This window comes from Rhopalosiphum maidis, chromosome 4, assembly GCF_003676215.2.
Source record: "Rhopalosiphum maidis isolate BTI-1 chromosome 4, ASM367621v3, whole genome shotgun sequence".
Classification (NCBI taxonomy): Eukaryota; Metazoa; Arthropoda; class Insecta; order Hemiptera; family Aphididae; genus Rhopalosiphum; species Rhopalosiphum maidis.
The window spans coordinates 33608121-33627129 of record NC_040880.1 but is presented as its reverse complement, the minus strand read 5'-3'; the positions used below and the strand labels follow the sequence as shown (position 1 = coordinate 33627129).

At 25.8% G+C, this 19009-nt stretch overlaps 1 protein-coding gene across 1 annotated transcript; it reads left to right on the top strand.

Annotated features, from left to right (window-relative positions):
- The first annotated feature begins 31 nt into the window (after nucleotides 1-31).
- Nucleotides 32-14971, top strand: LOC113548834. The gene is made up of 15 exons (XM_026949920.1): nucleotides 32-269; nucleotides 1680-1755; nucleotides 2708-3025; nucleotides 3273-3414; nucleotides 3501-3667; nucleotides 3843-3956; nucleotides 5189-5340; nucleotides 5415-5576; nucleotides 12528-12618; nucleotides 12689-13018; nucleotides 13156-13303; nucleotides 13426-13592; nucleotides 13834-13947; nucleotides 14534-14682; nucleotides 14747-14971. Exons 2-15 carry the CDS (start codon nucleotides 1686-1688, stop codon nucleotides 14909-14911), a joined length of 2289 nt encoding a protein of 762 aa, XP_026805721.1. The 5' UTR covers nucleotides 32-269; nucleotides 1680-1685; the 3' UTR covers nucleotides 14912-14971.
- The last annotated feature ends 4038 nt before the right edge of the window (nucleotides 14972-19009 follow it).

Here is a 19009-nt window from a genome sequence, read left to right as displayed (position 1 = left end):
CGTCGTATATAACATAATATTGTAAGACAGCAGTCGGCTCAATGTTTTGCACACAGTTTACCGCACCGTCGTCGGTATACGTAGACGTACGGCACTCAATATTATACGACGTTAGTATCAGATAGTCAAGAAATCGATTAACTTACATGAAATTTCGATTTGTTCCTTCAATAGTATTGTTCGGCGTAAAAACAATTATTAGCGAATTATAATAACAATAATACAATATTATTGTCATCTCCTGCATTTACGAAGAATACTACTAATCAGTGAGTACTTACACTGTTATAATACTTGACATAAAAATCATTACAATAATACTTAGAAAATATTATTGTATTGCATGTTTCTGTGCCATACATTTAAGGAAAAATATTCTTAATTATAAATAAAGTACGTTAACGAAACAAATATACGTATGAAAATCAAAAACTGATAGTACTACAATACCTATAGAAAGCGTTTCAACAATCAGTAAATCTCATTTTTATTATAATCTAAAGTAATTAACTACCTAAATAATTATATGCATGGTTCAAACCACAATTATAGTATGGTGTAGATAATATTAATCACTTCATGTTTATATACTTACCATTTACATACAATTCAATAGTATAAGTATAGAGTAAGCATTTTAAGAAAATAACGATTGAAGAATGAATTTACGAACTACAAAAAAAATCTATAAAACTGGTTTCTAATATAAAATATGAGGTTTTCACGTGGTTTAATTTGATAATCTAATTTCAATGTTTTTTTTAAATTTATTTTTCTAAACATTAGTTAATGGTAATTCATAAAGTACTAGGCAATAAATTATGAAACTCAACATTATCAATTGTAACATTAACATCAAATAAAAATCTGATACGCTTATTGTTGCTATAAGTTATTTGAAATAAGATTCAATGTCATTCTTGTTCAAAATCAATAAATTCTCAAACTCTAAAGTGTAAAGTATAAAGTCTACATTATTTGCCAATTATTTACACCGCAAAATCATACAGTTCAGTGATAAATATTTTTATGTTGTCTATATTATATCTAATTGTATTTATAATTGAATGTCTAATGATTTTCCTGTGCGCAAGATTAGCAAATCTTTCAAAAATAAAGCAGTAGTAAGTAATAATGTACATTGATTGATATTAGTATTTTTGTTTTTATAACAGTTGTACAAATATTATTATTGAGTGAATTTCTTCTTAAAAATCTCATGAATTATAGGGGTTGAATTCTATCATAGTCGTAAGTTTTTATTCTTTTACTAGATATCTAAACAAATATAACACTTAATTAGTGGAACCCATTACATTGCTAAGTTTAATTGATTATTTTTTTTTTCTAATATTCTAATAATAGTCGTGTATGAAATAATATTGTATTATAAACGACAAACTTAAAAGCGAAATTGTGATATTACAATTGTATATTGTAAATTTGCAACGAAGGTACCGAACAAATTATAAATGTTATTACTCCAGCACTATCTAAGAGCTTAAATTAATGTAACATAAAAAAAAACATTAATTTTTAAACTAATTTCTAATAATCAATATTATACTTGTATATAATATAAATACATAAATAACGTTTGTTTGATAATAAAGAAGTTATTATTATATTCATGCTTATAATACAATAAATAATACAGTTATTGTTTTTTTTGGTTTCAGCTTAACATGCGAAAAGACAAGTTTTTTATTATTTTAACATTTATGATTGGTATGGTAACAGCTCAGTCTAGCAGCGGTGAGTAATTTTTAATAATATATTTATATCTATTTATTTATACATAATAATTTATATTTTTAATGTTGAGCAAGTTTTTTTTCTCGCCACTGATGCTTCTGCTTATTAGTTCTTTTTGCAATATATCTGATTTGGTATACTAGCTACAACTTTTAGATTTTAAGATGGGTATTTTACCAGATTGTATCGTTTTTTACAATAATGTGCATTTTTTCGTACCTAAACCTCTTTTATACTAGAAAAAAATATTTCAATGACATTAATGAACGGAGCTTTAAATATAATTTGAAAGAGTTTATCATAAAAAAGCAAGTATTTATCAAGGTAACATGAAAAAACTGAAAAAAAATATAGAAAACGAGAATATTTACGCATTGTCAGTTTTTGAGAAAATCGACCTCATTTTTTTTTTTGTAATTCGGAAATGGATTATTTTAGAGATATAAAATTTTTATAAGATTTTATATCAGCATTTTCTAGACTTTACATAATTTTTATCCTTATCCGAAACTCCACACTTTAAATTTCAATGCATTTTATTCTGTATAAATGCGCTTTTGTTTAAAAAAAACATGTTATAATTGTAAATTATTATAACTAGATATCATTCCACTCAAAATCAATAGGATATACATTTATCAAACACGTTATATTCAAAATTTATTTTATTTCAACAAAATTGCTATTAAATTACGATTAACGTGTGAAAATAAAAAGTTATTTGTGTAGTTCACAAACTAAAGTAGGTCAGCAACATAAAATATAAGCTTATTATCATAAAACTCATCACTTCAAACATTTCTTTTCGTTATCATATAACCTATTATGCCAAAGATTTTTCGTCTGGTGTACATAGTATAATATATTTAGGATATACAGATCATCACTAACAGTGTGAAAAATTAATTGCTACAATAACAAAAATAATATTTGTTTTTATTCTCATCAACAGAATGCAATACTCCAAATTTAAAAAAAGGTGTTTGTATCGATGTAAAGAGGTGTCCAACGTTACTAAATCTAATAGAAAATCAGAGACACGTACCGTCCGTTTTAGACTTCCTTAAAAAATCCATATGTGGATTTGAAGGCAAAATTAGAAAAATGTGTTGTGCTTTGGAAATTAATGAAACAACGGTACCACCACATGTAGGGGTAACTACTGAAAACACCAATTCAGATTTAAAATTAAGAATACCTTTGGAAACTGCGTGTGGAATAAGTAATGTCACTCGCGTAAAAATTATTGGAGGAAATCCATCGGAATTAGGTAAGAACTTAAAATAAATTATAAATTATAAATAAGTTTGCTTATAACTGTTGATCTTTATTATTATAACGGTATTTTATAACCATGTCAAACTCATAGCTAATAGTTATAAGGTACCTACTAAATTGAATTCAGTATATGTAGCTTGTTTATTGTACTGAACTAGTATGTAGATGGTTGATGGTTAAAATAATAAGCTATCGACTGAATCGTATTGTAAAAACTATTAACATATATAATTATTTAGGGGCTTGGCCTTGGATAGCGGCCATGGGCTATCAGAATTTAAATTCAAAAAATCGTGAATTACAGTGGAATTGTGGTGGTACATTGGTCACAAACAAACACGTGCTAACAGCTGCACACTGTATTGTACCACATGTAAAACTGTGAGAAAATTATATAAATCCCCGTGCATAATATTATTGTATTAAAACTTACCCCTATTGATGATGCGAATATTTTGATTTTTCAGGACTACTGTACGATTAGGCGAGTTAGATTTGAATCCTAATGTCCAAGATAACGCAAGGCCATTAGATGTTCCAGTTGAACGTATCATCATACATGAGAGATATGATAGAAATCAAGTAGTCAATGACATAGCGTTATTGAAGTTAAAATATAGTGTCACTTTTAACGGTGAGTTTTCAAATAATCGCAATTTTCATTAATCTGTAGTGTGTTATATTATGACAACTATTCAAAAGTCATAATATAACAGAAGAAAAATGTTTATACGTTGTTAAAAGAAATAATAATATTTTTGTTTTGATACATTTTGGCATATACTATGTATATTGTATATTTTAAACAGATTTAATACAACCGATTTGTATGCCAATGACTTCAAAAATTAAAAACATAGATATGTCGAGAAGTTTGCCATTTGTTGCTGGTTGGGGTAGCACTACACCTGTGAAAACTTACAGTAAGTAATATTTAGTAAGAATATACCTATTATATCTAAATCAAATTATTCGGAAGAAAAACTACTTATATATTTGATAGAAAACTCAATGTATTTATATTTTTATTACTTATTCTTTCCACTGTTTTTATTAGACTTTTTTATACCAACGGTTTTGTTCTTAGATTTTAAAAATGAATGTACAAATTGAGTTCCTTACCAAAGAATTATAGATGTATGAAAAAAAATGTATTCTATTTTTATAACGTGTTTTTTTTTTTTTATTTATTTAATTAAGGCTTCAACTTCTGAGGTCATTAGCCTGTAATAATTACATGACGATAACAGTTAAGTAAAGGTCTTACAACTATGGGAATACATTATGTTTAACAATAGAGGGAGTTTGTAAAATATATGTACATTTATTTTAATTTTTTTTAGACTTGTTTAGCTAAGCCTATGTTTGTGAAAAATGTGTATATGTGGAGTTCTCTTCGACAAATGCTTGTTGCATTGTTAATGGGTTTCCGAGAATTTGTCTAAAGCTGTTGAACTTTGGGCATTCTAGTGCGATATGTTTGATTGTCAGCACTTTACAATAGAGTTCACAAGTCGGGCGGTCTTCCTTAGTTATAAGGTGCAAGTGTGTAAAACGGGAGTGTCCTATCCGAGTTCTTGTGATGAGTGATGACTACTGCTTCGTGACGGGATGAGGGTGGGAGAGTATTCCAAGGGTCGATTGATGATTTAATTTCTTTGAGTTTATTTGTATTTGAAGTCTTCTCCCATTAGTTTTGCCAATGACTTTTAGCTAGGTTATTTATTTTTATGAGTGCGTCTTGAAATTTTATTCTGTTTATTCTTACCAAGCTGGGTGATATTATTGCTTTATTAGATGCCTTATCAACTAATTCGTTGCCAATTATGCCAGTGTGAGAGGGGACCCATAGGAATTCGATTTTTTTTCTTGAGTTAAATAACTTTTCTTGAATGGATTGAATTATTTCATTTTTGGGGTAAGGATTTTCGAGAGCTAGGAGTGCACTAAGGGAGTCAGTCACTAATTATCAGTTTTTAACTTGTTACTAGGCGTATAATAAGTAAAATTTATATTTTATGATCGGTGGTTAGTTTAATTTATGCTAAAATATAACATTATATATTGCATAATGATAATAATGTAATTTATAAAATATCAATAATGGTCACCGCTAATGCACTTATTAATTTATACAATTATTATCATTCTTTAGCTGCTCCACCAACGACTGCTTTGATGGAAGTTCAAGTTCCAATAACGAACACAGCGGAATGTGCAAAAGCATATTCAAACATATCTCAAGCAGTAATTGACGACAGAGTGTTATGTGCTGGATTTCCAGAGGGAGGAAAAGACTCATGCAGGGTAATTGTCTCATTTGATTACATATAGAAAATAACACATAAATTACGAATTTTAAAATTTTTAATTAATTTCAGGGTGATTCCGGAGGTCCTTTAATGTATCCAAAAGGAAAACAATACTATTTAATGGGTATAGTATCTTACGGACACATGGTATGTGGTCAACCAGGAGTCCCAGGCGTGTACACTAAAGTACCAACATTCATGGATTGGATTATTGACAAAATAAATAAAAACGCATAAATCATAAAGTAATAACTTTTTTTTTTATATAATTTACACATTTTCTTGCATTATAAAGGCAGTTTTAAATGATTAATTAACGTAATTATTCTATGAAATGTTCAATTTGTAATTTTTTTTATTATTTAATTTAATATTATTGACAACAGTTGCATAAGTAACTTGATCATTGCAATAATTTATACACAATATTGGACTTTATTCGGGCTAATGTAAGATAGATACTGATAATCCTTTCAATTTCAATGTCTTAAGTTTTCAATTTTAGTAACAGCAAACTTAGACTCTTCAAGTTATGTATAAAGGGCTACATTGGATGAACTATTAATTCTATACCTTGTTAAGTGCTTTTTTAAACCCTTAAAGCTACGTCTCACTTTTAATATTATGTTATATTATAATAATATAAAATATATAAAATAATACAATCATGTATATTTTTTAATATTTTTTTTTATATTTTTAGTTCACACTTAATAAACGCATATTCATCTATAGTAAACATAAACTAAAATACAAATTATAATACATTCAACTTAGAAATGTATTATTTAAACGTCGAAAATATAAAAAAATATGACACTTTTTATTAGACTTATTATTTGAAAGTCAATTGGGTGCTATTTAGTTACCTCATAAGAATTATTTAAATTAGAAATGTATTAAAGTAAAGTCTCAAAATCATCAATTGACTTAGTAAATTTTAAAATTTGTTTGAAAAATCTGTATTCTATCAAGTAGACGAACAAGATATGAACACCGTTTTAATATATGTGGTGAATGGTATATTTGTTGTAGGAGTTCATAACATTACATCATGCAATATGCCAATAAAAATGTCTTATTTTTATCACTGTCAAAGTTACAACTGTTCATTATCATTCCATGTTATACAAACAATTTTTTACGTTACAGTGTTTATAATTTGTAGTTATTAACTTTATTTACATTAAAAATGAATCAGTAAAAATTTTATTTTTTACATGCACAGATTTTCTTTTGTACACATACATATATATATAGTTTTAAGTATAATAATAATATGTGGATAACGGAATTAAAATATACTATCTTCTATAAACAGAACTATAAACATCCCTTTTAAAAATTTGTCGGAGCCAAAGGACATGTTTCTTTAAACAGGAACAATCCCACTTTAAATGGGATTTATGGCCAACAAAATAACAGATATTTTACAAAACAAAGCCTGGTGGATGCCTGATGTTTGGGGGGCCTAAAAATATTAAATTATTAACTTAAGAAAAAATGTTATTGGAAATACAAGATTTTTCATCGATCCGTAGATATAATGTTGAGAATTACATTGTTGTGGGCGTTGTGGCTAAAAATTGTATTTCTAGTTTTGTTCAAAACCTAATTTCGTACTAATTTTCAGATATTTTCTAATATATTAAAAACTGTGTGTGTATCACCCTCACCACCCATTACTAGAGTTCTACCTTTGGATAATAAATGACTCGGTACGGCTCTGGTACAAACAAATATTATAGGCCAATGGTATAGCTGTATAATTACATACACAATTCACATTTAATAAAAATACTCAGTCAGTGAGTCGATTATTCAGGGTATCAATCAGTCTGTCCTGAATAATTCGTTTGTATAGTTAACACTTAAGCAATTCATGGCTACGTCATTAATACAATTTATAATCCACAAAACTGCAAAATAATTAAAACGGTTGAAAAAATCAATACTTGGGCGTTATATTTAATAATAATAACTTAAGATGGAATGTTTATATTATCAATTTATTAGGAAAGCTACGCTTCATTACTTATAAAATGGTCAAACTCAAAAACATAGTACCTAAAACAACAATGAAAATAGTTTACTTTGCACTGTATCAATTCAATTTTCAATACGGTACACTGGCATGGGGTGGACTTTGAGACAAGACAACGTATTAAATGCACTTGTAGTCAATCAAAATAATATAGTTAGAATGTGTCTAAATAAACTCGCTCTACAAGGATCTACGAATGCTAACTATAAAGAATTTGGTGTGTTGCCAATAAGGTTTTTATATAAAAAAATTGCTATTATGTACATTATTAAGAAATTTCATTTAGATAACAATTATAAGAAGTTAAGCAACAAAAAAGAAATGAGAAAATATGATTTGACTATTAAATTTGCGAATAAATCTTTTGGTCAGCGTTTTGTCGGCTATCAAGGCCCAACTTTTTTCAATTCTATGCCTTTTGAATTTAAAAAAAAAGACACTAGGGGGCGAAATTGTAAATATTGAAGGCATGATATATAAACATCTATTCTTGGAATTAGATAACGATTTACGGTAATATAAACCAGTTTGTTTCGATTATCTGTAGTACCGGCAGTACCTATAGCACATAATCTAATTTATCTTTATTTATTTGTTTGTCGATAATGTTTATTTTATATAAAATAAAAATTTTTTCTTGTCTATAAAAAATATTTTCTGTTGTCTTAAATTTAAGTTTTTTTTGAATTTGTTTAATTCGTAGTGTTAAATTTTAAAATTCATATTTATTTAGATTATGTTATATTTATTATATTTAGCAGTAACTCCCTATCTTCAACACAAGATGCATAAGCTTACAGGAGGTAGGTTAATAAATTCTTGTTGAATTTAATATTTTTGCATAAAATATGTTTTGTTTTTGATTTCTTAATAATAATAATAAAAAAAAAAATAGTCATAAAGCTCCGTCTGACCATCAGTACAATCTACGAAAACTATTATTATTATTATTATTATTATTATTATATTATTATTATTACAGGTTTACTTCAAGTACATAAGTAAGTATTCATTTTAATATAGTTACAAAATATGATAGGCATTTTAATAAATTCAAATTGTACACCACATTCATTACAGTGAATCACTCGACACCTACTATTTAACAGGGCGGTACTCATTTGCATACCTTTTTTATTGTACTAAAACCATAAAATATTTAATTACCTCTGCATTATTAAATGCTACTCTATACTAACTAACTATAGATATATCTACTATTTAAGATGTCACCGAACAGTTTGTTTTCTATCTCTGACCCACAGACTTCATGCAAGATATCAATTTTGTGTTGTTAGCGTTTATACAAGTATTACAGTGAATTCACTTATCATCAAACTTAAAAGTATAAATATTAATTAGTGTTTCAATGATTTTAATTTATACTAAGTTATGGTAATTTAAAATTGTAATATTTTTCGTAGTTATTACCAACCTTTTAATTTAAATAATAAATATCAATAAAATATAATATTCTTGCTCTAGATAATATGCTTAGGATTTCAAGTTAATTTATTTAAATTTTAAAGGTAACAACATGCATTTGGATATGCTGAACAAAAATGTATTAAGGTAGGTATCTACATAGATATACGATATATATACGTACTATATACATACCTCCACACGGTTGGTTATCGTTTATGCATTTTCTATTTGAATGTTCCAAAATATTGTACATATTTTCACGTCGGCATAGACGGAGTAGAAAATTCAATAATAGTGTTTTAACTCGCGTTTTATAATAATTATAATAATAAACATTTGACATAAATAATGGCGATTGTAATATACTAACATTTATGTACCTATTTAACGCCTTACACGTCGTTTCAACTAAAGCTGTTACGCGTTAATATGTTATTTTGTATTAGTTACTGTTAATCACCCGTACACTTTGACTGTTTAATCTTGTCGTATTATTACACGGTATACATTTTTAAACAGAAATATCAACACAATATTATTATGGTATATATGTTCAACTAAAATTTTAAAAATTAGATATTACGAGCATACAATTTTAAGCTTATAGTTTTTAAACGACTTATTAATATCTTATATTTCTGCTGCGAAATATACTGATGCGTAATTTATTGATGTACGACAATTTTACCTAGGGTAATAAACGTACGATGTGCAAACAATGCATAACCCAAAAATTGAACGATGCACTACTATTTCACAAAAAATGTCTAAAACTCTAAATAGTCTAAACGAACATAACTACGATGCGTAAACGATACACGGCCATTTACATTCGTACACAGATCAATTACCTTCCATTACCTTCAAACATTAATATTTAAAAATATTTTGTGTACAGACAAGCATTATTTCTTGTTTAAGGGCACCACATTTACAAAGATGTTAATTTTTATGATATCTTTCTTTATAAATAATTAGACATTTTTTTTTAATTTGTATAAATATTTTAATTACTTTCTTCGTCGCACATAATAGATTCAAACACATTCTCCTTCCTTAACTTTGCATATTATTATGATACTTTTAACATTATTTGTAAATATTATATGCACTAATAAATTATTTTTGTATTGATTGATTTGTGAATTTATCGAATCGTTAAATAACGTTTTAAAATATAAGACAAGAAATCTTATTAGACACAGCCGTAGAAGATTGAAAATTATCTAATACTGTACAGTAAATTTCGAGGAAACTAATTATTTAAAATTAAAATTAATTTTTATTTTATTTAAAAAATATTTGTTTCTTTGTCAAACCTTGAACATTTAATACAAGATTCTATAAATATTTTTTTAACAGCAGTTAGTTTTAAAATATTGAAAACACACTATTAAAACATTGTTTTATAACCACCCCTATTAAAAAAATATATGCATCGAGACTTCACTCTCCAACGATAGCCACACCTACGTATATCCGTGCAGAGCATGCCATTCCAGGTAGTATTAGAGTCGTCATATGGCGGTTTCTTGCATACCAGTTCTGCGCCATACTCGTCTTGATTTCCGATGTAGCCGTATACACAGATTTGGATTGTCTGTCTTGTCGTACAGTTATCCATACCTATACAAACGCATCGTATAAGAGGCCTAATTAAAATATATTATTGACGTTACCCATAGGACGGAAGAAAACTATCTATCCAGGTATAATTTAGTTTTTCAATTAATTTTAGATCCTTCTAGTATTTTTTTTTTTATCATTATTAATTTTATACATCACATTCAAATATTCAAATAGAATAATATATAAAATGAATTCATCTATTAAAACTAAGCTTTTGGTAAGATAAATGAGTTATTAGAGTTCTTAAATCTAATATTACAATTTATAATTCTTGAACTATTTACATACATAATTTTAAATTTTTACAACTTGTAATAGGAACTTAAAATTAGAGTTCACCTAACAACCAATTCATAATAGATTTTGTATTTATTATATAATTAGACTTTTTTTTTACATTATGAAATATATAATAAATTAATTGCCGGTTTACCCAGTGACTCGACAAATGATGACTTATAAAATATTATATTAAAAAAAAATGATTTACCGAAAATCATTATTATAATCTAATTTTTATATCAAATATTTTTAAGAACCCAAACATTATTATGATTAATTAATATTTTTAAAGTATAAAAAATATAAAATGGGTTCAATAGCTTATTGAATTTTACGGTATATGCCAGCCTGAGATCAACGAGAATAATAGTGATTTGAGTGTATGTTAATAGTGTGAAAACTGGGTATTCACAGTTAACATTAACCTATCTACAACCAAATAATACAGTTTTTTTGTTAATAATCATCACAAAAGTCCAATAGTTTTAATATTCATGTTAGGTATTTAAACTCAACAATGTATCTTAATTCGATAATATGATAAAATGTTGAAGGACGAAAAATTATTAATAGAAGTATATACAACTTGTTTATAATATCATCATATTATATGATACATGAATATATTGAGAAGCATATCAGTGTAATCCGGTATTCGTATAAATTAACTACTACTTGAAACATTTTTTTAATATCTTTCATAGGGGTATTATTATAATTGAATGAGAAAATGATTGGAACGCTGCCATTTATTCATGTACGACAGTATTCGTACATATATGTTAATGTAATTTACTTAAAAGATTTATTTATTGACTTTTATTTATTAGAGATTTATCATATAGGTATATATATCCATGACGTACACTAGATGCACTTAAATCATAAATGAATGTATGTATATTAAATATTTAACGATAATATGACAAATAAATGTGTCTTAACTTATAAATAGTTGAGTAACTATCAAGTTAACTAAACTCCAATTAATTACAGATTCTGAGCAAAACAAAATTCTAATCACAGAAACTTGAAATATTCCACTGGTAATTAAGTTATTATTTTAATACACACTGTAATTTTTTAAATATTTACACTAATTTTAAGCGATTTTTAGGTGATTGAAATTTTCAAATATTTTATTAAGTAGTTTTTGTAGTTAGAAATTTAAAAAATGATTATAGCTTAAGCTAAATAATTTAATACTAGGATTTTCATTAGTAGTTTTTACTGAAACCTACAATTTATAACAATATTTAAACACATTTTTTTTTTATAGACATTTGAAGTTCAAATGTTTACAAAATCATACAATTGTAAACAAAAAATAACATTTTTAGTTGTTTTGTTGTAATATAAAAATATTTATTATATTTTACTATTTAAAGTAATATTTTCAAAAATTTAAATTGATTTTGAGTTATAGTTTAATTATAGAATATTATTATTATGATAGAATAAATTGCTACAGTAGCAGTAGGTATAAATATATAATGAAATATATTTAATAATATTGGCCGACAGATTAATTTGTCAATCAATACAACCATCTTTGTACAAAATCGTTTTTCGTATACAATAATTTATTATTGAATTCAATTTTAACGTATAAATTATTGTTGGTTATTTAATTTAACATCTACTTTACTTACTTGTCCACTTCTTTAATTTGTACATTTGTATTCTTACAAAGAAATGACGATTGAGAATAAAACAAAGCATCAGATATAATAGTACTTTTAGGAAATTTGAATTTATGACCATAATTTATTGTTAAATATATAAAAACGCAATAATAGTTTATTTTTTACAGTTTGAATATGAGGAAATACCAATATTTTATTTTTATAACATTCATAATCGGAATAATGAATGCATATCCTAATAATGGTAAGTTTGTTTTTAATGTTACTAAGATTTATACGAGTTTATGCCAAGTGCAATTGTTGATTTTTATTAGAGACTACAGCATGCCATACACCAAACAATGAAAATGGCGTTTGTATTAATATTAAGCATTGTAAAAAATTACGAGTGCTGCTAGAAAATCAGAGACAAGTTCCATCTGTCATGGCTTTTTTGAAGAAATCCTTCTGTGGACACGAAAATGGAATTGCAAAAGTATGCTGTCCCTTGGAAAATTCATTGTTGGACGAATCGAAACCAATCGACATAAAAGAGTCTATAAGTGATATAAAGATTAAATCATCGAAATTACCATCTCAAGAAACATGTGGACATAGCAATTCCATTGATAACCGAATTTTTGGAGGGAGACTATCTATTTTAGGTTTGAACATCATTAAAATGATTAACTGCAATTTATTTGAATTTGTTTATTACGCATGTACTCAACGTAATACCGTGAAGTATAAAATTACGAACCCATTGAAAAGTCAACTTTACTATTATTGAACTATTTTATAGGTTCTTGGCCATGGATGGTAGCCATGGGGTACCAGAATTTAAATGCAAATAGTCAAGAATTATATTGGCTATGTGGTGGTACATTGATAACAAATACACACGTATTAACAGCTGCGCAATGTGTGTCGAATCGAAAAGCTGTTAGGTTGTAAGTAATAACAGCATATTTTATATACCTATCCGTCTCGATATTCATGTATTACTTCTCAAATGTATTCATCTGGTATACAGTTTCTAAAACGTATACCTTTTTTTATTTTAATATTTTAGAACAGTGGCACGCTTAGGAGATTTGGATTTGGATTTTATGGTCAACGATGGAGCGACGCCGTTAGATGTTCCAATAGATAGTATTATAATGCATGAGATGTACAACCCCCGAGAAAACACTAATGACATTGCGATATTGAAATTAAAAAATAGTGTTTCCTATACACGTAAGGTTTGCTTATAAAGTCGCTAATAACCACAATTTAAAGTATATTTTTAATGTGATTTGCGTTTTTTTTTTTTTTTTACAACTATTATTATTTATACATAAAATCATACATCAATGCTTGTTTACACATTTTATTTGCTTGTTTACAATCTTATAATTGCTATTAAACATACATTACCGCCACAACACTTTAATAAAACGTTAACGCGTGTTTGTATTTTATTGTAATTTGTGTACAGAATTCATCCGGCCAATATGCTTACCGATCCAATTGGATATGAAGCACATCAATATGACAAAACTTATGCCATTTGTTGCAGGCTGGGGTTCTACACAGGAATTATTTCTCTCCAGTAATAATATATTAAAATTACATACTATAAACTATACATTATACAAACTATTATTGATATTATCAATTTCAATTATAACTTTGGTTAGATTTTAATTTATTTTTTAATTTTTATTAGTAATAATATTCATACTATGAACTCGTTGTGTACATTTTTTTTTTTTTTTTGTACGTTATAAACAAATATTTGACCATACAACCGACTGCATATATGATAGGACGTTTGTTCTTGGATAATCATTTAAAAATAATTTACATATATTTAATTGTTATGTATTATAAGATTAGGTAAAAATTAAACAATAATTGTAATTTTATTTATATTTTAAAATATGTACTATCATTTTTTGTTCGATATTTTCAAGTATACATAATATACAAATATTATTTATGTATATTATTAAAAATTAAAATAATCATATTAATTAAGAGTTAATTAAGAAAAAAATAATGGATCTTATAGTAAATAGCATGTATTCTATGATGATATTATTTACAGTTTACTAAAAAAATGTCTTTCCTTCATCTCTATTACGTTACAATTATTACATCAGTGTATATTAAATAAAAATATTGCGTTTATTCAGGCGAATCGCGCAATACTGCTATGATGGAAGTTCAAATACCAATAATGGACAACAATAAATGTAAAGAAGCGTATGCCAATGGATACAACGTGATTGACGATCGAATTCTATGCGCTGGATATCCGGAAGGAGGAAAAGACTCTTGTGGGGTATTTAACTTTTTACTGTGTACTTATACAATATGTTTGTCTATTTATTTTCGATTTATCTTAGGGTGATGCCGGAGGTCCTTTAATGTGGCCAAAAGAAAATCAGTACTATTTAATGGGAATCGTTTCTTATGGATTTATATCATGCGGTGAACCAAATCATCCGGGAGTATACACCAGAGTGACATCATTTATTGACTGGATCGTAGATAAAATAAACAATAATTGAATTTTATAATAACTATGAATTTTAATATAAGTTATTTAGATCGTTTAAAAGAAATTGCAGTTTAAATGTATTTATACAATCTACAATACGTAGACTACAAGATTATACAACATATTATATATTTTACCTGTAAAGTAAAATGCATTTAACATATTTATGAGGTTAAATAATTAAATTTATTTGAAAACAGAGTTTTAAAATTGCTCAAAATGGATAAAAACAACGGCAATATAGTTATAGGTTATGACTAATGACTTACTAATTTATTATTTATAATAAATTTTTTGTTAAGCTCATAGCGTAACATAGGAGGACCAAAATATGTCCTCCTTAAACGGCATTATTCATTTGTTGAACATCATGCCCATTTGTACTAACGAACTTAAAACGAGTCTCTTTTAATACTGTTATCTCCATATTACTATAATTGTGTAAAAGAAAAAAAACTTGAGATATAACTTTATCGGTTTATTGCACAGTGTAATTATTATGAATCTATACAGCCGTTTTCAACAACAAACCTCATCTAAAAAACAAATATCATCTGCTAAATATTTTTGAAAATATAAAGAATATTTAGTAGAATATATTTTTTTTTTTTAGTCAAAATTGTTTATGTGTTTTATATAAATATGGTTAAGCTACCATAAGATAATTATACTTAAAAATAAAAGGTTGAACTTCGTTGACCCAAAGACTAAGTATGCGACGGCCAACATCACTAATAAAAACAGGTTTTTGATTTAGAAACATAATATGAGTATGTGAATATTATTATTTTGATCAGAGGAACACTAACACAGTAATGCATTAACAACAGAGTTGTGCTAAAATTTTTACACTCAGTTGTTTTACAGCTTGGAGATTTTTTACATACAATCTTATAAACAATTTTAACCATACAGGTTTTACCATATAAAAATACCAGATATATCGTGAATATAAATTACGTTTTTACAGTATTTTATTATTACACCTCCTTACTATTAATTATTGAAATCTTTTTATAAAATAAATTAACACTAAAATAGAATATTTTTAAGCAAATTAATGAGTATTGAATTTAATAAAAACAATCATGCAAAAAATAAAAAATCGATTTAGTTCGGCAGTACGTTGTATACTGGTATTTGATTTAAAAATAAGCAATATAAGAGTAAATAAAATACATTTATGGTTGTTTGGTACTTACATTGATGATCTTACGACTAGGGAAGAGTATTGAAGTTACGTCACTAAGTTGTATTTATAAAAAGAACTTTAATATGTATGTATTTTAATTTTTTGTTAAAACACAACACTATACCTGAGATTATGTAAAGAAAAATAACTTTTACAATGGAATAATCAACAAATGAAGGACGAATATAGTAATTATAATGTGGTTTATAGATAATCTAAAATAATTTAATATTCATATTATAAAATAAACTCTATTACGATGATTTAATTTTAAATTAATTGATATTGCTATTACAGCATATCATTTTTCATTATCAAATTACCTATCAAACGTAAATGCAAAAAAAATATACTTATTAATAAAATATGACGTACCTATATAATTAGTATTATTATTAGGGCTCGGATTTATATGTATTTATGAAACCAAAATATGTATTCACGTTAGTAAAATATGTGCTTAAAAATCAAAATATGTAAGTTACTAATATAATTTATTCATTAAGATTAAATTATATAATATATCCATATGAGTTTCAAATGAAACAAATTATATTTTAAAGTAAAATTATTAAAAAAAGGTGTTACAAATTATAAAATATAAATATAAAAAGTTAAAAAAAAAAATTAAAATTTTAATTATCTTGATTACAATTTATGATAATAGCCGTTTGAAATTTTGAAATGCAAAAGATCTTCGATTTGATCGTAAAATTGCCTTATACCGACTAAATGATCTTTCGGCTTCCACTGATGTTATTGGATAGTATTGCATTTTTACTATGTCTGAAGGAGTAAGTTATATTTACCGTAGATTAAGTTCAATAATTGATATTTTTTTTGTTACTATTTTGTACTCTTGGAAATATGGTAAATTGTTTGTATTGAAAAATACAATCGCACATAATTAACAATTATTACAAAATCGTAAATAAACATGTTGTCAAAATATGAAGAACAAAATGGAATTATTGAGAAATATGTAAAATCATGTACTTATGGCAAAATATGTAAAAATATGTAATATAAAATATAGTCAATTTCATTGGAAATCCCTCGAAACAAATTTATCACTCACTTAAATTAATTTATCAAGTCACAGTGAAAATATGTATTTACATATAAATCCGAGCCCTAATTATTATATTAAAGTATAAATAAGTCTGCTGATGGAGCACGGAATTCATAATAATATGAAAAAGATTACAAGAAAAATTAATGAATACAAATTAATAACTATGTTAATAATAAAAAAAAAAATTATATTAAATATATAAATACATCTAAAATACACTTTATAACAAGAATTAAGTCGTTTGCGCACATTTGACATTTTTTATCTCAAAATTGACGACGTATATTATATCATATTTGCATACAATGAAACCCGTTGTTAAACTAAAAATGGACGACTTGTTTTCGCACTACATAAACACTACGGAAACACAAATTCTGTATTTTTTAAATTTGGACTTGCCTAAAGTAATTGAATTATCGCCATTATTGGAACAAATTATCAATTTCGGAATATTTTATAGCAATAGAAGTTTATCTTATATTAATAATATATCATTAGCAGTTAGCGGAAGAGTACTTTACCTAGGTATATTAAAAATAATCGTCGTGTATTAAACATATAATATAAAGATATTAAGATATTGGTATAAGATTTCAAACTTTTTAACAAGTATTTGTGGTTTAATTTGTAAATATATTATTCTTAAAATTATCAACATTTATATAATTTTAAAAAGTTTTAAATTCTAAGCGGAACAAAGAATGTTTTAATTTTACAATGATGTATTTTTTTTTATGTGTAGATCACAATAAGTAGTCAAATAAATGCTTAGATTGTCAACTTTGAAGGTTTTTTTGCAAAATAAATCTAATTTTTACTAAAGAAAAATAAAAATAGTAGTAAATATTTTTCAAAATAATTATGGAAAAAAACAAAGAAGACGAAAAATTTTACACAAATATAGTTTTTGACAAAATCGATTATTTTTTTTTTTTTAGATTCAAAAACGAAATATCTATATTCTATTATAACCTTACAAGAATCATAACAATTATTTTATCCTTGATTAATGTGTATTATATTTCAATATCATAAATTATGGAGAACAGCAACAAGGAAATGAATAGGTATGCTCTTTTAGAGTGTTATTTTTCCTCATTTTAGTTTATTATTTTTAAAACTTCGTAGAACTGAAAGTTAAATACAAGGCAACAATAATAATGTTAATGATATATTCAACAAATAACTGAAGGGGTTCGTGCAAAAACGAGATAACTCCATTTTTTTAAAAAAACGGGGTTTTGGCCGTTTATTATCAAGAAAAAAATTACGAGTATATTTGTGTAAGAACGAGACAACTCGTTAAAGTATGACTTTGGTTGAAAAGGTATTATAATATCGTATACGTTTAAAAAAAATTGAAAAATTATTTTCATATCGGTTAACTAAAATAATTATAAAATTATGGTTTTTAAAACTTCATATTTTCGTTAGCGAAACTTTCTAAGTAATAGAACTAAAATATAAAAACATAAAACAGAGAATTGATTCTTCTAACAAGTAGGTGCCTACAATTGTATCTACTGTAAAATATAATGGTTCATGTTTAAGATATTATATTAAAATTTGTTTTTAACCTTATAATTTATTAGTATAATATTTATATTAATATTTTACTTACTTAGTTATCTTTAAGGAGTACCAATATAAGAAAAAATTATTGTACTTATATTATATCTGCAGTATATTATTTGTTTTTATATACACTGTGATTTAACCATTTAATTATTTCTCCCCTCTCTAGTTATCCATAACTGATCTCAAACTAAAATTTCGAGTTAAACCACAAGACAAACCATTTCGCCCCTCCAAAATTGCAACGCCCATAATTAAAATAT